This window comes from Cherax quadricarinatus, chromosome 21 (assembly GCF_038502225.1).
Source record: "Cherax quadricarinatus isolate ZL_2023a chromosome 21, ASM3850222v1, whole genome shotgun sequence".
NCBI lineage: Eukaryota > Metazoa > Arthropoda > Malacostraca > Decapoda > Parastacidae > Cherax > Cherax quadricarinatus.
Window position 1 is genome coordinate 9,756,046 of NC_091312.1, and position 22,385 is coordinate 9,778,430.

At 38.9% G+C, this 22,385-nt stretch overlaps 1 protein-coding gene and 1 long non-coding RNA gene across 3 annotated transcripts in view; one reads left to right on the plus strand and one right to left on the minus strand.

The window, feature by feature from the left end:
- Positions 1-3,775: 3,775 nt before the first annotated feature.
- LOC128689077 (nucleolar pre-ribosomal-associated protein 1) overlaps positions 3,776-22,385 on the minus strand; it is a 144,739-nt gene continuing 126,129 nt past the window's right edge. For both annotated transcript variants that reach the window (XM_070087207.1, XM_070087208.1), the window contains 3 exons: positions 14,842-15,030; positions 8,347-9,024; positions 3,776-4,368 (listed from right to left, as the gene is read on the minus strand). In XM_070087207.1, the coding sequence (XP_069943308.1) occupies positions 4,126-4,368; positions 8,347-9,024; positions 14,842-15,030 (1,110 nt within the window). In that variant the 3' untranslated portion in view covers positions 3,776-4,125. The remainder of the gene's footprint in view (positions 4,369-8,346; positions 9,025-14,841; positions 15,031-22,385) is intronic.
- Positions 8,785-22,385, plus strand: part of LOC128689078 (uncharacterized) — a 100,099-nt gene continuing 86,498 nt past the window's right edge. Inside the window, exon 1 of the long non-coding RNA XR_008407109.2 lies at positions 8,785-8,918. This is a non-coding gene — a long non-coding RNA (uncharacterized lncRNA). The remainder of the gene's footprint in view (positions 8,919-22,385) is intronic.

Here is a 22,385-nt window from a genome sequence, read left to right on the forward strand (position 1 = left end):
CTTATGAAATGGTAGAGAATCTTTTTGTGAGGGTAATAAAACAAAAATTACGAAATTTGATGGAAAATTGACGAAATTATGCTCTCGCGAATTTTGATGTGTCAGCGATATTTACGAATCGGCGATTTTGCCAACTTTGACTCCCATTTTAGGCCAATTACATTATTCCAGTCAACCAAATTCTTAGCTATTTCACTATTATTACTTCTATTCTATCGATTGAGCACAACAAATCGCCAAGTCAACTGCATATTGGAATGGACAGTGACATAATTTGTTTACTCTTAACCCTTTCAGGGTTTCGGACGTACTAGTACGGCTTACGCACCAGTGTCCATGACAAACTAGTACGCATAAATTCTAGCGCCTTCAAATCTAGTGAGAGAAAGCTGGGAGGCCTACATATGAAAGAATGGGTCTATGTGGTCAGTGTGCGCAGTATAAAAAAAATCCTGCAGCACACAGTGCGTTTTTGGATTAAAACAGAGACTTTGCACTATATTTTTATATGGTATTTATTGTTGTATTCTAGTTTTCCTGGTCTCATTGTATAGAATGGAAAACATATTACATAAATTCAGATGGTTTTGACTGGTTTTACAAAGAAAAGTACCTTGAAATTGAGCTCAAAGTAGCAGAAATGTTCAAGTTTTACCAAAGTTCAAAAGTAAACAAATCATGCTAAGCGTCCAATACACGTCAACTGGTGAGTCTAATATTCTTTCACTAGTGCGCCGATATTATTTATACCATTTCTACACTAATGCAATAGTCTGCATAACAGTAAATCTTATTTTTTTTGTGAGAATAAAAATTCAAAGTGGAAAGCAAAAAAAAATGTAAGAGGGGCCTGGGGACGTGACTAATGAACAGAGGAAATGTTATTTTAGTGCCAGGAATGTCTTTCTTGTTTATTCTGGACCCTAATTGGAAACTGGCTTCTTTTGAAATTTGTGTGAAATTGGCAAAATTACTAAATTCTGACCACTGTATTGGATAGTTGTAATCGGTAAATTGGTGGTTTCTTGTACTCATTCGATAGAAAAAATGGAGTTCTAGCGAAACAGTTATGATTTTTGTCGACTAGTACATTGGAATTGGCCGAAAATAGGGCTCAAAGTGGGCAAAATCGTCGAGACCGCTAACTTTGCGAGACCATAATTCCGTAAGTTTTCCATCAAATTTCATACTTTTGGTGTCATTATGATCGGGAATAAATTCTCTATCTTTCCATAAGAAAAAATAATTATTTTTTTTTTTAAATTTGGGGGACCCTGAGAACAAGTCTCTGAGAGGGCCTGTGGACCCTGAAAAGGTTAAACATAGCCAAGCAATGAACCATTTCTCCTGTGTTGAGCTCAATTTCAATGTACTTTTCGTTGTGAAAGCAATCAAAATCATATCTATTTCTGTAATATATCTTCCATTCTGCACTTTAAAGGAGGGGTTTGGGATATTGGCAGTTTGGAGGGATATGTTGTGTATCTTTATATGTGTATACTTCTAAACTGTTGTATTCTGAGCACCTCTGCAAAAACAGTGATAATGTGCGAGTGTGGTGAAAGTGTTGAATGATGATGAAAGTATTTTCTTTTTGGGGATTTTCTTTCTTTTTTGGGTCACCCTGCCTCGGTGGGAGACGGCCGGCTTGTTGGAAAAAAAAAAAAAAAAAAAAAAAAAAAAAAAAAAAAAAAAAAAAATCTTCCATTCTATCAAATGAGACCAAAAAAACGAGAATTACAACCATAAAAACCATATGAATATACCACTAAGGGGTAGCTAATTGCTGAGAAGTGAGCTCCATTATTTATACTTAGATTTCTTTCATTTTTGGTGTACGTTAAGAAGCATCTTTCCATCATACATTGCCCAAGTTTCAGTAAGATAGTCCAACAAACAAATGAGATACAATTCCCGAGATCAAGAGCAAGAGCCCCTCGCTAGTGTCAAGGAACCTGTCTGGAAATTTTGCTCGCGTATGGAAACAAAAAATCGACCCATCAACTGCTCGTATTTGGAAAAAATCGCACGTGGACATGCTTGCAAGTAGAGGTTCCACTGTATTTTACTCACTCTAGTGTATATATCATGTTTCTATGTTATTGTTTATTATGTCATATTACATGAATTGTGATAGATAAATAAGCCGTAGAGTTGATATTAGGGAAATTATTGAAGTATTTTCTCGTGCCTGGAATTCCACTGGAACGAATTAATTCCATTTCAATTAATTTAAATTAGGAACATTAACTCTGCAAACGAGCAAATCCAGATGTGAGCAAGGTCATGGAATGGATTAAACTCGTAAGCAGAGGTTCCACTGTATTCCTTCTGTTCTATCACTTGAGTACAAGGAACAGCCCATTTATTTATTTCACCTACCCAATAAAGTGATCAGAAATTGGTAATTTTGGCCAATTTCACACAAATTTAAAAAATTGATAAATTAAAAAAAGGGTCAAAAATAAAAAATGTAGACATTCCTGGCACTAAAAACAATTCTCTGTTCCTTAGTCACATCTCCAGGCCCCTCTTATAATATGCTTGCTTTCCATTTTTAATTTTTTATTCACGCAAAAAATAGAAGATTTACTGTATTCATACAAAAAATAGAAGATTTACTGTTATACAGACTATGCATTATTGTAATAATTGTATAAATAATGTCAGTGCATTCCTAAATACATATTAGACTGGCTAGTTGGATGCGTTTTGGACAAATGATGTCATTTCTGTTCTCTGGAATATTGGAAGAGTCAAACATTTCTGCTATTTTGAGTACAATTTCAAGTTGCTTCCAATCCTGAAACCAATCAAAATCATCTATATTTCCATAAAATATCATCCATTCTGTCAAACGAGACCAAGAAACTGAGAACACAACATAAAAACCATACAAAAATACACTGCAAAGTCACTGGTTTAAGCCATAAACATGGTTCCAGTTCTTTTTCTTATGCACTATGTACTGCAGGATTTTTTTCATATGGTGCACACTTACCAGATAGACCCATTCTCTCATATCTAGGCCCAAATTTACAGCTCACAGCTTATCTGAGTTAGCTGAGCTCATGGCCTAGTACAATGGGATCGTCCATGGCGTCAAAGCCGTAGTACAACAGGGCCGACATCGAAAGGGTTAATAGATGTACAGTGGTTACACTGTGGGTCAAATTACTATTAAAGCCATTTGACCAACTAAAATGTAAAATATGCCTTTTCTCCTACATCAAAGTATTTCTTTTTTTTAACATGGTGGCTGTCTGCCACCAAGGCAGGGTGACCCCCCCCCCCTTCCCAAAAAAACACTTTCACCATCATTCACATTATCACTGTCTTTACAGAGGCATGCAGATATGACAGTTCAAATGTTACTCCAAACAGCAAATATCCCAAACCTTCCTACTCCAAAGTGCAGGCGCTGTGCTTCCCACCTCCAGGACTCAAGTCCGGCTAACCAGTTTCCCTGAATCCCTTCACAAAATACTATCCTGCTCACACTCCAACAGCTCATCAAGTCCCAAAAACCATTCGTCTCCACTCACTCCTATCCTATCAAAGTATTATGGAGATATCCTCCTATTTATAATTCTTTTCTTACCGAATCCTTGTCTCTGCATTTTAACATTCAGATAATATTTTGCATCCACAATGCTTATTTATACTTTAGGCCCTGGTGGGTTTAGTGCTTACTTCTGATTGTAATAAAAATGATTTATACTTTGTTACTCAACTAACTCCCACATTAAAAATGAATGGATGTCAAATCAATAAATCTGTAGAAAATATTTTATTTTGTATACAGTAGTGTACAGGTGTATATGTGCATAATTATTGTAACATCTATTGTATTTAAGCTTACAGAAAATAAATGTGAAGTTTGGAATGATCTCCAAAATTCTGAAAATTACAAATTCTGAAAAATTTAAATTCTGAACAATCTACAAAATATGGAATATCTGAAATTCTAAATTTTCTGAAGAGGACAATTTTTGAATTTAAATTTTGGAAAAATTTCATAAGATTGAAATTTTGGGTCTTACTGGGGAACAAATCTGACTTTTCAAATTTCTTAGTTGGGTATTCCTGCATATGCACTATTATCCATAAAAGAAATATTGCACATCATTTACCCAATGTACTCAAAAGTGTTAATACTGATTGCTTTAAGTACTGATGTTCCTCTTCTCTGTTTTCCTCAGCTGCTGCTGTCCTTTCTTCCTTCTGCAGGTGCTGATTCAGAGGTTCACTTTGCCATTTATTCCACATATCTTTCACTTTACTGCCAAGCAATCTCACCTCATCTTCACTACTTAAATGTTCCTGAAGACGATTATATAACAGGTCCCAGTTTATTTGGTCATAAATCTGCAGAAAGATAGAGGCATACAATATATAATTTTAATATTATTTTTTATTATCACACTGGCCGATTCCCACCAAGGCAGGGTGGCCCGAAAAAGAAAAACTTTCATCATCATTCACTCCGTCACTGTCTTGCCAGAAGGGTGCTTTACACTACAGTTTTTAAACTGCAACATTAACACCCCTCCTTCAGAGTGCAGGCACTGTACTTCCCATCTCCAGGACTCAAGTCCGGCCTGCCGGTTTCCCTGAACCCCTTCGTAAATGTTACTTTGCTCACACTCCAACAGCACATCAAGTATTAAAAACCATTCGTCTCCATTCACTCCTATCAAACACGCTCACGCACGCCTGATATACAGTGGACCCCCAGTTAACGATATTTTTTCACTCCAGAAGTATGTTCAGGTGCCAGTACTGACCGAATTTGTTCCCATAAGAAATATTGTGAAGTAGATTAGTCCATTTCAGACCCCCAAACATACATGTACAAACGCACTTACATAAATACACTTACATAATTGGTCGCATTCGGAGGTAATCGTTATGCGGGGGTCCACTGTATATATATATTTTTTACACTGGGCATCTCCCACCAAAAGTGACCCAAAAAGTAAACACATTCACCATCATTTATTCAACTGTGAATTACCTGAAGTTATATAGGCATAAGTTGTTTATACATAATTACAGTACCATCATTATTTTATTAAATATTTTATTACTGCTAAATGCTATATAATTTTCCAGTATTTGTCTCTACTGGTACATTACGTCATTTTCCTCTTCAGAGCAGTGTTAGGGGAATAATATAGGATTAAAAAAAAATTCTGCTGATGTGTTCTGTGAAACTAGTTTAATTGTAACTCATCTGTCTTTCCACCATATCTTTACCTGAAAGCATATCCATAATTTAATTTTACATGCAAGAAAAAACTAATAAACATGAGTGGAGGAATTGTTGAGGTGATCTGGACATTTAGAGAAGACAGGCCAGAATAGAATGACTAAGAGGGTGGAAAGAGTAGGGGGTCATCCCATGAAGTGTTGGAGGGTGTGAAGATTTTAAGTGGTATAGACTCAAGTATTTAACAGGCATGCTAGTGTGTTAGATCAAGGTGAGCAGAGACACATGGTTTTAGAGATTTGATGTGCTATTAGAGTGTTTGCAAGGTAACATTTATGAAAAGATTGCTGGAGCAATTAGTCAGGCTTGAGTTCTGGAGGTGGGAACTACAGTGCCTGCACTGTGAAGGATGGAATGTTACAGTTTGGAGGATCATTTTATCTGCGACATCTGTGAACTTCTAGCAAGATAGCTACTGAATTAATGATGACAATTATTTCCCTTTTCTGGGTCATCCTACCTTGGTGGAAGACTGCCAATGTGGTAAAATATAAATAAAAAAATCATTATCCAATATGATTTTCAAAGGAAATTTATGCTACAGAATTAACACATTCTTTGGATACAGAAAAATAATATACAAGATCAAATTCATAATTTCATTTCTGGCTAATAAGTGAAAGTGTTAACCCCTTGACTGTCGAAACCCCAAATCCTGAGGTGTCTTCTGGTGTTGAAAAATTTTTGGAAAACTAAAGAAAATTTCTTATGAAATGGTAGAGAATCTTTTCCAGATGGTGATGACACCAAAAGAACGAAACTTGATGGAAAACTTATGGAATTATGCTCTCGCAAAGTTAGCGACCTCAGCCATATTTACAAATAGGTGATTTTGCCCAATTTGAGCCCTATTTTCAGCAAATTCCATTGTTCCAGTTGACCAAACTCATAGCTATTTCTTTAGAACTCCATTTGTTCTATCGATTGAGTACAAGAAATTGCCCATTTACCAATTTCAACTACCCAATAAGATGGTCAAAAATTTGCAATTTGGCCAATTTCATGCCAATTAAAAAATATGCCAATTTGAAAACAGGGTCCAGAATGAACAATGCAGACATTCCTGGCTCCAAAATAACATTTTCTTTGTTCATCAGTCATATTTCCAGGCCCCTCTGATATTACTCTTGCTTTCTATTTTGAATTTTTATTCAAACAAAAAATAGAAGATTTACTGTTATGCAGACTACTGCAATATTGTAATAATTGTATAAATAAAGCCAACCCATTCATGACTGCATATTAGAATGGCTAGTTGGACATTTATTGGACAATGACATCATTTGTTTACTTTTGAACATCGACAAAAATCAAACATTCCCCCTACTTTGAGCTCCATTTCAAGATTTTTTTCATAGTAAAACCAATCAAAATCACCTCTACTTCTATAATGTTTTCCATTCTATCAAATGAGACCAAGAAAATAAGAATACAACCATAAATACTATACAAAAATACACCACAAATTCGGCATTTTAATCCAAAAAAACATTCGGATTTTTCTCATTATACACTGTGTGCTGCAGGATTTTTTTTATATGGTGCACAGTGACCACACAGATCCATTCTCTCACATGTGGTCCTACCAGCTTTCTCCTGCTTGATTTGAAGCCACTAGAATTTTTGAGTATACGTATATACGTCAAACACAGTGGCTCTTAAGACGTATATATATGACCAAAACAGTCAAAAGGTTAAATAAAGTATTTTGGAAATCAGCATGTCATGTATGATTTCTTTGTAGAAAGTCACTTAGAGCAGGTGATAAAGATTTTTGCATTTCGTTCATCCTGCTCCAATTATTTTTACTGGGAAGATCTAAACTAACAAGTGTCATACAGCACCTGGGAAATGGGAAGCAATATGGTGTAACCTGAGGAAGAGAGTAGTTCCTTTCCTTAGGATCAGGAACCCTTCACCAACATCCCTTGAAAGGATCCTGCTCTAATGGGAAACAACCCATGCTTAACCCTTTCAGGGTCGAGAGGCCCTCACCTAAACTTGTTCTAAGGGTCGAAAATTTTTCGAAAAAAATAAAAATTATTTTTTCTTATGAAATGATAGAGAACCTTTTCCTGATCATAATGACAACAAAAGTATGAAATTGATGGAAAACTTATGGAATTAGGCTCTTGCGAAGTTAGCGGTCTTGACAATGTTTACACATCAGTGATTTTGCCTACTTTGAGTCCTATTTTCGGCCAATTCCAATATACCAATCGACAAAAATCATAACTATTTCGCTAGAACTCCATTTTTTCTATCAAATGAGTACAAGAAACCACCCCTTTACCAATTTCAGCTATCCTGTAAAGTGGTCAGAAATTGGCAATTTTGCCAATTTCACACAAATTTCAAAAGATGCCAGTTTCAAAATAGGGTTCAGAATAAACAAGACAGACATTCCTGGCACTAAAATAACATTTTCTCTGTTCATTAGTCACGTCCCTCTTACATTTCTTTTGCTTTCCACTTTGAATTTTTTTCTCACAAAAAATAGAAGATTTAGTTATGCAGACTACTGAATTAGTGTAAAAATGGTATAAATAATATCAGCGCACTTGTGAAAGAATATCAGACTCACCAGTTGATGTGTACTGAATGCATGGCATGATTTGTTTACTTTAAAACATTGGCAAAAATTGAACATTTCTGCTACTTTGAGCTCAATTTCAAGGTACTTTTCATTGCAAAACCAATTAAAATCATTCAATTTCTGTAATATGTCTTTCATTTTATAACATGAGACCAAGAAAACAAGAATACAACCATAAATACCATACGAAAATACACTGCAAAGTCGCTGTTTTAAACCAAAAACACGGTCAGAGCTTTTCTTTCTCATTATGCTCTGTGTGCTACAGGATTTTTTTATGCTGTGCACACTGACCACATAGACCCATTCTTTCATATGTAGGCCTACCAGCTTTCTCTCACTAGATTTGAAGGTGCTAGAATTTACTCGTACTAGTACGGCACCAACCCTGCCGTGCAAGCCGTACTAGTACGACACTGACCCTGAAAGGGTTAAAAGCTAAAATAAATCACATTTAATATTTTTTTCTTGAGCTTACCTGTTGTTTAATTACTTCAGGGGCCATGGCAACTGCACACAGTTTACGTGTCTTGCTTGAATATTCTATGACCGTATCAACATATTGCACAGATTGTGCAATGAGCCAAAGATGTTTTCCTGTAACAGCTGGAGAAGCATACTCCAAAATGGTGGGTACAAGGAGGGTCAAACAATTTATAAATTCATGAACAAACAGTGAAGGAAGCCTTTTCTTTCTTGGTTCTAAAGTTTTACTTGATATGGTCTCACTGTTTAACTCTGTATACAAAACTTCTGAACTCGATTTGAGAGTATCAGAATCAAAATAAATACTTTCTTTCTTTGATTTCTTCCTGTAATCAGGAAAAGTTTCATTAAATTTTCTCTTCTTATCAACTTTATCTTCTGATTCTAGTACTGTATCTTCTGGTTTATCAATGTGATTTTTGTCACTGTAATCTTCTCTTGTGATACTGTGCATTAATGTAGACCATAAAGCTGATAGAACTTTCACAACTGCTGCTGCAAGTATGGGAATACTAGATGCAGTTTCTCTTAATGCATCAAGTTTATGTATAACAGTATGGCCAGGTAAGACAACTAATGGCAGCACAGTTAGTAAATTCTGGTTTGCTGTTAGCTCTACTGCCCCAAGAGGAATGCAAACCATTGCTTCTATTACTTCAAGGGCTTGCACCTGCAAATATGAAAAAAGTAAATTAGATTATAGTAGATAAAAACTAAAATGCCTCTTTTATGCAAGTCTTATAGAATTAGCTTTTCCTCATCAAGTAATTCTGATACTGTGTATACAAGGGTTCCCAACTCATGATATTAATTTATTAATGAAAATTTAAAGTTGACTGTTTTGATCTTTAAACCTATTTTTCCCATAGACACCCAAGTTATAATCAGAGATTCTGGAGGTGATGAGGAGTCTGCCTTCCCTACCATTCTAAGACTGAAGAAATACTTTCCAACTTCCCCGTGACTCAGCTGTGTTATTAGTTTCCAGCTGTGCCTGGAAATACCAGTTTCCCACTAAAATAGTCTGTCTCTGTCTGCCATATCAATTTCCTCTGAGTATTTTGTGTATGTCTTCCCTGGTCCTGGCTAGGTTTGATTAGTACCTGAAGTATTGAAGCAAATTCTTGAGTGGCTTTAGGATAAGGTTAAAGGTTAGACAATTAGGTGGGTGGGAATGATAGGTTTGCCATGTGTGTTGTGAAAGTCAACTAAAATGCTGGGAACAATGGGCTAATAACCCCTTTTCCTGTACAGCTTACTAAAAATAAGAAGAAAAAATGCCAAAGTGGGATGCTTGAATGTGTGTGAACATAGTGTGAATGATAAGAAAGAGGTGATTATGGATGAATGAAAAGATGCTGGATATCCTGGCTCTAAGTGAAACAAAGCTTAAGGGGGTATGAGAGTTTCAGTGGGGAGAAATAAATGGGATTAGGTCAGGGTTTTCTAATAGAGTTAGAGCTAAGGAAGGAGTAGCAATAATGATGAGGGATAAGTCATGGCAGGGAAAAGAGGGAATATAAATGTATAAATTCAAGGATTATGGGGAATAAAATAAGGGTTGGATGTGAAAAGTAGGTTACAGTAAGCGTTTATGTACCTGGGGAAGAAAGAAGTGTAGAGGAGAGAGAGAGATTTTGGGAAATGTTGAGTGAGTGCATGGGGAGTTTTGAACCAAGTGAGAGAATACTTGTGGTTGGGGACCTAAATGCTAAAGTGGGTAAAAATGTTGTGGAGAGAGTAGAACGTAAATTTAGGGTGAGAGGGGTAAATGAAAATGGAGAGCTTTTAATTGAACTATGTGCAGAAAGAGGTTTGGCAATAAGTAATACATATTTTATGAAAAAGAGAATAAATAAGTATACAAGATATGGTATAGCACATAATGAAAGTAATGTGTTAGATTATGTATTGGTGGATAAAAGGTTGATCGGTAGGCTTCAGGATGTTCATGTTCATAGAGGGGCAACAGATATATCGGATCATTATTTAGTTGTAGCTACAGTTAGAGTAAGAGGTAGAAGGGGCAAAAGGAAAATGGGAACAGCAAGTGAGAGAGAGAGGTGAAAGTTTATAAACTAAAGGAGAAGGAAGATAGGGTGAGACATAAGCAAATATTGGGAGAAAAGTGGGCTAGTGCAAGTATGGGGAGGATGGGGGGGTTGAAGAGGGGTGGGATAGTTTTAAAATTGCAGTGTTAGAATGCAGGGCAGAAGTTTGTGGCTATAGCAGGGTGGGTGCAGGAGGAAAGAGGAGTGATTGGTGAAATGATGAGGTAAAGGGTGCGATAAAAGAGAAAAATGTCGCTTATGAGAGGTTTTTACAGAGCATAAGTGATGTAAGAAGGGCAGAGTATTTGAAGAGTAAAAGAAAGGTGAAGAGAATGGTGAGAGAGTGCAGGAGGAGAGCAAATGATAGAGTTGGTGAGGCACTGTCAACAAATTTTGCCGAGAAGAAAAAATTGTGGAAAGCTTAGGGAATGAATGGATTTGTCAGTAAAAAACAGAGTAGGGGAGCTAGAAGATATAGAGTTGGAGATATTGGGAAGATGGCAGGAATATTTTGAGGAAATTTTAAATGTTGATACACAAATAACCCGCACATAAAAGAGAGAAGCTTACGGCGACGTTTTGGTCCGACTTGGACCAATGACAAAGTGACTTTGTCAATGGTCCAAGTCGGACCGAAACGTCGTCGTAAGCTTCTCTCTTTTATGTGCGGGTTATTTGTGTATCGTTCCAGTCACGGTATTGTGCCTTTTTTGTTATTTAAATGTTGATGAAGACAGGGAGGTAGTAATTTCATGCAATGGCCAGAGAGGTATAACATCTTTTAGGAGTGAAGAAGAGCAGGATGTGAGTGTGGAGGAGGTGCATGAGGCATTATGTAGAATGAAAGGGGGTAAAGCAGCTGGAACTAATGGGATCATGAAAGAAATGTTTAAAGCTGGGGGGGATATAGTATAGGAGTGGTTGGTATTTTTGTTCAATGTATGAAAGAGGGGAAGGAACCTAGGGATTGGAAGAGCGTGTATAGTTCCTCTACATAAAGGAATGGGGAACAAGAGAGATTGTAAAAATTACAGGGGCATGTGTGTGCCAAGGTAGAAAGTTGAAAGTGAACATAGATGAGAGTAAGGTGATGAGGGTATCAAGCAATTTAGATAAAGAAAAATTGGATATCACACTGGAGGGAGCGAGTATGGAAGAAGTGAATGTGTTCAGATACAGCCTCTACTCACTTAGCGACATACTCGTTTACCGATGCCTCGGACTTACGACAGGCTCTCTGACCAGTATTTCTACCTCAATAATGTATATTATAGCTGATTTCCTCTATTCTGTTGATTTCAATACACGGTACACTACTGTATAAACATTTAAAAATATACCAGAAATGTTATAAATGGTGCAAAGGTGATATGAAAACAACATCAAAGATGGTTAACACAAACTCACTACCATTATAGTATGCTCCTCACTTAGTGATGAATTTGCTTAAAGATGTGGTCTTAGGAACAGAACTCTGTCGTTAAGTGAGGAGAGGCTGTATTTGGGAGTTGACTTGTCAGCAGATGAGTTTATGAAGGATGAGTTTAACCATAGAATTGATGAAGGAAAAAGGGTGAGTGGTGCATTTAGGTATCTGTGGAGACAAAAAACATTATCTATGGAGGCAAAGAAGGGAATATACGAGAGTATAGTGGTACCAACACTCTTATATGGGTGTGAAGCATGAGTTGTAAATGCTGCAGCAAGGAGGAGGCTGGAGGCAGTGGAGATGTCGTGTCTAAGGGCAATGTGTGGTGTAAATATTATGCAGAGAATTCGTAGTGTGGAAATTAGGAGGTGTGGAGTTACTAAAAGTAGGTATTAGTCAGAAGGCTGAAGAGGGGTTGTTGACGTGGTTTGGTTACTCAGAGAGAACGGAGCAAAGTGGAATGATTTGGAGAGAGTATACATCTGTAGAGGAAGGAAGGAGGGGTAGGGGTTGTCCTCGAAAAGGTTGGAGGGAGAGGGTAAAGGAGGGTTTGTGGGCAAGGGGCTTGGACTTCTCACAAAGGTGTGTGAGCGTGATAGATAGGAGTGAATGTAAACGAATGGTTTATGGGACCTGATGAGCTGTTGGAGTGTAAGCAGGGTAATATTTTTTGAAGGGATTCAGGGAAACCAGTTAACTGGACTTGAGTCCTGGAAATGGGAAGTACAATGCCTGCATTTTAAAGGAGGGGTTTGGCATATTGGCAGTTTGGAGGGACATCTAAACTGTCGTATCTGAGCGCCTCTGTATGAGTGATGGTGAAAGTAATGAATGATGAAAGTTTTTCTCTCTCTTTGGGTTTTTCTTTCTTTTTGGGTCACCTGCCTTGGTAGGAAATGCCTTTCACGTTAAAAAGAAAAAAAAGTTTACTGAGCATACCTGGTAGAGTGTATGGTAGGATTATTATTGAAACAATTAGAAGTAAGGCAAAGAGCAGGACTGCAGATGAACAAGGAGGCTTTAGAATGGGGAGGGGATGTGTAGATCAAGTGTATAGATCGAAGCATATATGTGAACAGTATTTAGATAAAGGTAGGGAAATTTTCATTGCATTTATGGATTTAGAAAAGGCATATGATAGGGTGGATATTTATCTGGAGAGAGTTTATCTGGAGAGAGTTCCGGGGGTCAACGCCCCCGCGGCCCGGTCTGTGACTAGGCCTCCTTAGGTCAGTGTCCCAGGATGCGACCCACACCAGTCGACTAACACCCAGGTACCCATTTTACTGATGGGGAACATAGACAACAGGTGGAAAGAAACACGTCCAATGTTTCTACTCTGGCTGGGAATTGAACCCAGGCCCTCACCGTGTGAAGCGAGAGCGTTAACCACCAGGCCACCAGAGCCCCCTATAGGGGGAGCAATGTGGCAGATGTTACAAGTGTATGGAATAGGTATTAAGTTACTAGTGTGGCTCAAGTTACGGTGTGTAGGAGAGAGGGTGATTACTTCCCAGTAAAAGTAGGTCTTAGACAGGGATGTGTAATGTCACCATGGTTGTTTAACATATTTACAGATGGGGTTGTAAAGGAAGCAATGCTAGGGTGTTGGGAGAGGGGTGGGATTAAATTATGGGGAATCAAATACAAAATGGGAGTTGACACAGTTACTTTTTTCTGATGATACTGTGCTTTTGGGAGATACTAAAGAAAAGTTGCAAAGGTTGGTGGACAAGTTTGGGAGGGTGTGTAAAGGTAGAAAGTTGAAAGTGAACATAGATAAGAGTAAGGTGATAGGGTATCAAGCAATTTAGCTATCACATTTGAGAGAGGGAGTATGGAAGAGGTGAATGTTTTCAGATATTTGGGAGTTGACTTGCCAGCAGATGGGTTTATGAAGGAAGAGGGTAACCACAGAACAGATGAAGAAAAAAAGGTGAATGGTGCTTTGAGGTATCTATGGAGACTAAAAATGCTATCTATGGAGGCAAAGAAGAGAATGTACAAGAGTACAGCAGTAGCAGCACTTTTATATGGGTGTGAAGCATAGGTTGTAAATACTGCAGCAAAGAGGCTAGAGGCAGTGGAGATGTCGTGTCTAAGGGCAATGTGTGGTGTAAATATTATGTAGAGAATTCGTAGTGCGGAAATTAGGAGATGTGGAGTTACTAAAAATATTAATCAGAGGGCTGCAGAGGAGTTGTTGAGGTGGTTTGATCATTCAGAGAGAATGGAACAAAGTAGAATGACTTGGAGAGCGTATAAATCTGTAGGGGAAGGGAGGTGGGGTAGGGGTCGTCCTTGAAAAGGTTGGAGGGAGGGTGTAAAGAAGGTTTTGTGGGCGAGGGGCTTGGACTTCCAGCAAGTGTGCGTGAGCGTATTAGATAAGAGTGAATGGAGACGAATGGTTTTTGGGACCTGATGAGCTGTTACTGTGTGAGCAGGGTAATATTTTGTGAAGGGATTCAGGGAAACCAGTTAACCGGACTTAAAAGTCCTGGAAGTGGGAAGCACAATGCCTGCACTTTAAAGGAGGGGTTTGAGATATTGGCTGTTTGGAGGGACATTTAAACTGTTGTATCTGAGTGCCTCTGCAAAGACAGTGATTATGTATGAATGATGTGAAAGTGTTGAATGATGATGAAAGTTTTTTCTTTGGTTTTGGGTTTTCTTTCTTTTTTTTGGGTCATCCTGTCTCAGTGAGAAGCGGCCAATGTGTTAAAAAAAAAATGTTCAGATTTTTGTGAATGCTCCAATTACATTTTTTTTTTTTTTGCAAATTATAAAATAATGAGCTTCATGGGAAAGTGGAGAAGAATCCTTCTTCTGTAACCCATGTGTGTTGTAAGAGGCGACTAAAATACCAGGAGCAACTGGGTAGCAACGCCTTCTCTTGTATAAATTACTAAATGTAAAAAGAAACACTTTTGTTCCTTCTTTTTTTGGGTCACCCTTACCTTGGTGGGAGACAGCTGGTGTGTTTAAAAAACACCGATTAATTACTTACCCTGAGTTTAGTGTCAACTGAAGGGGCTTGCAGCATGGATATTACCAAGGTACTAGTGAATGTTCGTTGACAAATGCTATAATCAAGAATCTGTCGAATACCAGTCGCAAGTGTTGTCAAGAGGAATGATCTATGCTCCCTATTGTGCTGAACATGAGCAGAAGAAAAAAATTCAAATAATTCTGGAACCTGTAAAAATAAAAAAATATATATATGTATATATAGAATTTCTATATTATAAATACAAGGCAATATACAGTACAGTATTTTTTATTTGCACTATGACAGCACAAAAATGTAACTTGACTGCATTGATGATTTATACAAGACATTTAAAAAAATTCTATGAATATCTAATTCAGTAACCACTGAAGTAAGGCTTGTTCCAGCCCAATAAGTAAGGAGGTGTTAACCCTTAAATGGTCCAAACATATATATACGTTCTCTCGCGTAGCACCCCAAACGTATATACAGTGGACCCCTGCATAATGATATTAATCCATTCCTGAGAGCTCATTGTTATGCGAATGAATTTTCCCCATAAGAAATAATGGAAATCAAATTAATCCGTGCAAGACACCCCAAAGTATGAAAAAAAAATTTTTACCACATGAAATATTAATTTTAATACACACAAACTGAAAAAGACATGCACAGTTACATGACACTTACCTTTATTGAAGATCTGGTGATGATTGATGGGATGGGAGGAGGAGAGAGTCTTAGTGTTTAGAAGGGGAATCCCCTTCCATTAAGACTTGAGGTGTCAAGTCCTTTTCTGGGGTTACTTCCCTTCTTCTTTTAATGCCACTAGGACCAGCTTCAGAGTCACTGGACTTCTGTCACACAACATATCTGTCCATAGTGGCCTGTACCTCTTGTTCCTTTATGACTTCCCTAAAGTGTTTCACAACAGTATCAGTGTAATAGTCACCAGCACGGCTTGCAATAGCTGTGTTAGGGTGATTGTCATCAAAAAAGGTTTGCACTTTAAGCCACATTCCACACATTTCCTTAATCTTTGAAGTAGGCAACTTCTTCAATTTCTCTCTCCCCTCCTCCGAACCAGTTTCCTCAGGTCTGGCCTCTTGCTGTTGAAGTTGATCTAGCAGCTCATCAGTGGTTAGTTCTTCATTGTCCTCCTCCACCAACTCTTCCACATCATCCCCACTAACCTCCAACCCCAAGGACTTTCCCAATGCCACAATGGATTCCTCAACTGGCATACTCCTCTCAGGGTTAGCCTGAAACCCTTCAAAATCCCTTTGGTCTACACATTCTGGCCACAGTTTCTTCCAAGCAGAGTTGAAGGTCCTCTTAGTCACTCCCTCCCAAGCCTTACCTATAAGGTTTACACAATTGAGGATATTAAAGTGCTCTCTCCAAAACTCTCTTAGAGTCAATTGAGTTTCTGAGGTCACTACAAAGCACCTTTCAAACAGAGCTTTTGTGTACAGTTTTTTGAAGTTTGCAATAACCTGCTGGTCCATGGGCTGCAGGAGAGGAGTGGTATTAGGAGGTAAAAACTTCATGTCCCCATAAAGTCGCTCTGCCACGTCTGTAGGATGACCAGGGGCATTGTCTAACACCAGGAGGCACTTAAGGTCTAATTTCTTTTCAGTTAGGTAATCTTTCACATTGGGGGCAAATGCATGGTGTAACCAGTCATACAAAATGTCCCTAGTGACCCATGCCTTACTGTTTGCCCTCCACAGCACACACAAATTAGCCTTGAGGATATTCTTTTGCCTGAACTCTCTGGGAGTTTCTGAGTGATACACTAATAAAGGCTTCACTTTGCAATCACCACTAGCATTGGAACACATCAACAGAGTAAGCCTGTCTTTCATAGGCTTATGTCCTGGGAGTGCCTTTTTCTCCTGAGTAATGTAGGTCCTGCTTGGCATTTTCTTCCAAAACAGGCCTGTTTCATCACAATTAAACACTTGTTCAGGTTTCAGTCCTTCACTGTCTATGTACTCCTTGAATTCCTGCACATATTTTTCAGCTGCTTTGTGGTCCGAACTGGCAGCCTCACCATGCCTCATCACACTATGTATGCCACTACGCTTCTTAAATCTCTCAAACCAACCTTTGCTGGCCTTAAATTCACTCACATCATCACTAGTTGCAGGCATATTTTTAATTAAATCCTCATGCAACTTCCTAGCCTTTTTACTTATGATCACTTGAGAGATGCTATCTCCTGCTATCTGTTTTTCATTTATCCGTACCAATAAGAGTCTCTCAACATCTTCCATCACTTGCGATCTCTGTTTCGAAAACACAGTTGAACCTTTGGCAAGAACAGCTTCCTTGATTGCCGTTTTGTTGCCCACAATAGTAGCGATGGTTGATTGGGGTTTATTATACAACCTGGCCAGCTCGGAGACACGCACTCCACTTTCATACTTAGCAATGATCTCTTTCTTCATCTCTATAGTAATTCTCACCCTTATTGCTGTAGGGTTGGCACTAGAAGCTTTCTTGGGGCCCATGGTCACTTATTTTGCAGATAAAATCACCAAAAACACTGTAATAATACAAAATGTTCCGATTGTATGCTTGGATGTTACCGTGGAGGCTGGCAGGTAAACAATGCCACTGGCGGAACATGTGAGGCTGGCTCAGGCCGCACATTAGATGCATCTCGGACGAACAGCGTTGAGCGGGTTTTTTAGCGGTATGCGAGGCAAAATCTTAGCAATAAAATGTATCGGTATGCGGATTTAACGTTATGTAATGCCAACGGTATGCGGGGGTCCACTGTATACATTTTATTTTCCATTCATTCAAAATTGGCACGATAGGCCTGAACCACCTAGACATGAGAGAATGGGTGTGCACACTCAGTGTGCACGGTATGAAAAAAATTGGGGACGCCTGGGTACCACATGGTAGGTCCAGTTACATTCAGCTCCATCTTGGGTCAGCATCATGGCACATCCTCGTGATTCACTCACGCCTTGTCGTATTAACACTCTACTATTCGAGGAAAGTGATATAGATCATGAGTTTAGTGGATCTAACACCAATGGGGCCAGTAATATTCAAGGAATTAGTGAAAATGTTGACGATAACCCAGATGACCCTCAGCCCACCACCTCTGTGGTAGCGACACCTATTCTAGGGCTAAGCACCTCTGGGGTAGCCAGTGTGGCCACAGCAGACCCTAGGCCAAACACTTCTAGGGTGGCCAGTGTGGCCACAGAAGACCCTGGGCCAAGCACCTCTGGAGTGGCGAGTGTTACCCATAGGCAACTTCGCAAGAGGAAACTATCATTTTCCCGGTATTTTAGTGATAGTGAAAGTGATGTAAGTGACGATGAGATTGATTTTATGCCATTTGAGGATTCGTCTAGCGATAGTGAAGTTCATTATTCACCAGTGATGTGTACTTTTGGGCGTCATTATCTATGTTCAGGCAGTGTGCCATGTGCAATCCCCAAGGGTCGTGGCAGGTCACGATCCAAAACCCTGGCCACTGATAGTGAAAGGTGATCATGAAGGCGAGTATGCGGGGATGGAGGAAGTAGTGGTGGGTGGCACGGTGCCTGGACCACATGGCACAGTGGGTGGACAGACAAAGGACCGCCCGGCATCCCCTCAACCACGTGCTGCCTCCACTCCTGTCCCTCCTGCTCCCCCTTTCCACATGCCACAGGTCCACCCTGCACCATGTGATCATGAGTGGAACTGGACACAAAGTACATATATTCGTGCCACAGCCTTGTGATTTTGATGCGAGTGGAAGTGGTGTCGTTATGTCCCATAACGAATGAGTCTACAGAGTTAAACTATTTCCAGTTGTACTCTGATGAGCCTATAATGAACTTGATAGTGACCCAGACAAACGATTTTTACCGATATGTCATGGACAACATAACAGAGGTTGGAGAATCGTCACGGCTGCACAGGTGGAAGGACACAACAGTGGCTGAAATGTATTTATTCTTTGCCACTGTCATGCTTGTGCCACATATCTATAAGAACAATATACATAATTACAGGTCCACAGACCACTTCATCAGTACTCCAGTTTTCCGTGACCTCCTTCCTTTCAACAGATTCACCCTGTTGCTATGAATGTTGCACTTCTCAGACAAAAATACGCCAAACAGAAATGACCTATACAAAATCCGGGAAGTGTTTATGTATTTGAAGCAGGAATTCAGTGCATACTTTTATCCCTTCAAGAACATTATTGTTGATGAGTCCTTGATTCTGTTCAAGGGACGCCTGTCATTCAAGCAATATATACCGAGCAAACGTAATCGCTATGGTATAAAACTTTTTATGTGTGACTGTGAGAGTGGTCTTGTGCTGGATGTTATTTTATACGCCGGGAGAAATACACTTGATGATGACAGATGGATGTTGGGCATTTCCGGTGATGTTGTTCGCAGGATGATGGAACCATACCTTGGCAAGGGCCATACATTGTACACAGACAACTGGTATACAAGCCCTATGCCCGCTGATTTCCTATGTGTGAACAATACTGATATTTGTGGAACAGTGAGAAGGAATAGAAAACTTATGCCAAAGTTCAGTGGAGGCAGTGTTGAAGGTGCAGTGCAAGTGTTTCATGCTAATGACATCATGGCACTGACGTGGCATGACAAACGGGACATGACATTGCTGTCAATTATCCACAGAAATGAGATGGTACAGACAGACAGACTGAGCAAGTTCAACAAAGAACCTATTGTAAAGCCAGCTGCTGTCGTGGACTATACGAACAATATGCGACTAGTTGACAAGTGTGACATGATGATAGAGTTTGTTGACTGTGTGCATAGGAGTCACAAGTGGTATACAAAACTGTGTTTTCACCTTGTAGACATTGCAGTGCTCAATGCATTCAATATGTACGAAATAAAGACTGCAAAACGACAACGTTTTGCAGAATTCTCTCTGAATGTTGTCAAACAGATAGCAAGAAAGTATGGTACCACACCTGTACCTGCCCTTCAACGGTGACCTGTCACACCACAACCTGTCCCCCAACCACAGCCAGTGGGGGAAGTGCCAGACCAAATCACTCCTAACTGTCACTATCTGGTACCAATACCACCTACCCAAAAGAAGAAGAATGTCCAGAAAAAGTGTGTTGTGTGTGCTACCACCAAAAGACGACCCCAACAGCGGAAGGATACATGATTCATTTGTTACCAGTGTGGGGTGGCACTGTACAAATCTATGCTTCATGGAGTATCATACAATTGTGGAGTCATAGAAACATGAGTGGGACATATAAATTTTTTTTTTTTTTTTTTTTCAACAAGTCGGCCGTCTCCCACCGAGGCAGGGTGACAGACGGCCGACTTGTTGAAAAAAAAAAAAAAAAAAAAAAAAAAAAAAAAAAAAAAAAAAAAAAAAAAAAAAAAAAAAAAAATTATATCCCACTCATGTTTCTATGACTCCACAATTGTATGATACTCCATGAAGCATAGATTTGTACAGTGCCACCCCACACTGGTAACAAATGAATCATGTATCCTTCCGCTGTTGGGGTCGTCTTTTGGTGGTAGCACACACAACACACTTTTCAATTAAATACTTACTTGTATATAGTTATAGATAACAGAATGTGATTCAGCCAGGTGTGCAAAATCACCTGTCAGTGTGTACATGTGTGTTTATAACAGTATGATAATAATTTTGTATATAATATTGGTGTATAAACAACAATTGGCATTGAAATCAAAAGATTTACTATAAAACATAATTATCATATCATGAAAACCAAGAAAATGAAAAAAAAAAAATGGAAGAAAACGGAAAATATGTAGAATTTTTGCAAGCGGCAGCACTCCATGCTGCCATCAGGTGATCGCTAAGTGCCTACTTTGCGGCCTCATATCTCGGTAAGTACTGTCCCTAAAATTTTTTTTATTCTAAAACACTTAAAAAAATGTGCTCTTTTTTTCTATAAAAAAAAAAAAAAAAAAAAGTTCAAAATATTCGGGGAGCTGCACGAGTGAACGTATATATACGTTTGGACCGTTTAAGGGTTAATTATCAATGCACATAGTAAGTGACAACATTTGAATGAGGGTTACAGAACTTACAAGACAGTGATAAACAAGACAATTCAGAAAACAAAATATGGTTTGGCAATTTAAAAGATCTGGAGCAAGTTGACTAAGAGGATGTGCAAGACTAGGGTGGAGGGAGAAAGAGTGTGAGCCTGAGCATCAATAAATCAAGTCTGAGTGTGTTAGTTTGGAAATAATCAACCGGTGATATTAGGGGGATCTGATGTCTGTTGGAGAAAGGTAGTACAGTGGAACCTCTACTTACGAGTTTAATCTGTTCTGTGACCTTGCTTGCATCTGGATTTGCTTGTTTGCAGAGTCAATTTTCCTCATTTAAATTAATTGGAATGGAATTAATTCATTCCAGTGGAATTCCAGATACAACAAAATACTTCAATTATTTCCCTAATATCAACTCTACAGCTTATTTATCTATCAAAATTCATCTAATATGACATAATAAACAATGTTAATAACATAGAAACATGATACATACACTAGAATGAATAAAATACATGTCATTACATATGTAACTAGTGGTGGTGACAGTGGCCACTGCTGTTGTTGGGGTTTATAGGGCCACCACAGCAGCCATTCCTACTCCTGATTACATGTCTAGAGAACCTAGGATAACCCAAAAAACATCCGACAGAGTGACTTATAATTGCTACACTCTTAATGCTACACTTAATTGCTACACTCTTAATGCTACACTTTGTCGACTCCCACTTTAGTGTTGTAAGTATTGTAAAAGTGGTATACTGGTACTGCCTGGCCAAGTCCTTAACCCTCCACCTAGTTTGTTTATCAATGATTTTCTGCTTTAATTCCATGGAAATCATCCTCTTTTTCTTCTCAGCACTGTCCTTTGTACTTGCTTTCTTAGGACCCATGGTTAGAAACAAGAAATTTTGCAAAATAATTGCACAAAACGTAAGGAAAACACAAGAATTCCCTCCACCGTGAGTGGAGTGGACTGAGCATTATTTTGATACATAATGCCATCTCGTGGCAGCATTCGGAAACTCACTTATAGTATAGGGTACAACAAGGTCTGCCACCGCTGTTTCATGATGTCTGCCACTGCTACCCCACGATATCTTCCACTGCTGCTTCATGTTGACTGCCATTGCTGCTTTATGTCTGCCACTTCTGCTTCATGTTGTCTGCCACTGCTACCTCATGATGGTTGCTTCCACTTCTGTTAGCGTGTTGAAGAGCTTTCCAATATGTGAAGGTTGAGGGGCAGTGCCAATCGGACAGGTATTGGATGGTGACATCATTTGTTTACTCATGAACATCACAAAAGAATCGAATATTTCTGCTACTTTGAGCTCAATTTCAAGGTACTTTTCATCATGAACCCAATCAAAATCATAACTATTTCTGTAGTATAGTGGACCCTCGGTTATTGGCCATTCCTGTTATCAGCCAACTTGGTGATCGGCTGATTTTTCGGCTCCCGGTGATCATCCGTTGTTTCGGTGATCGGCTGTTTTGGAC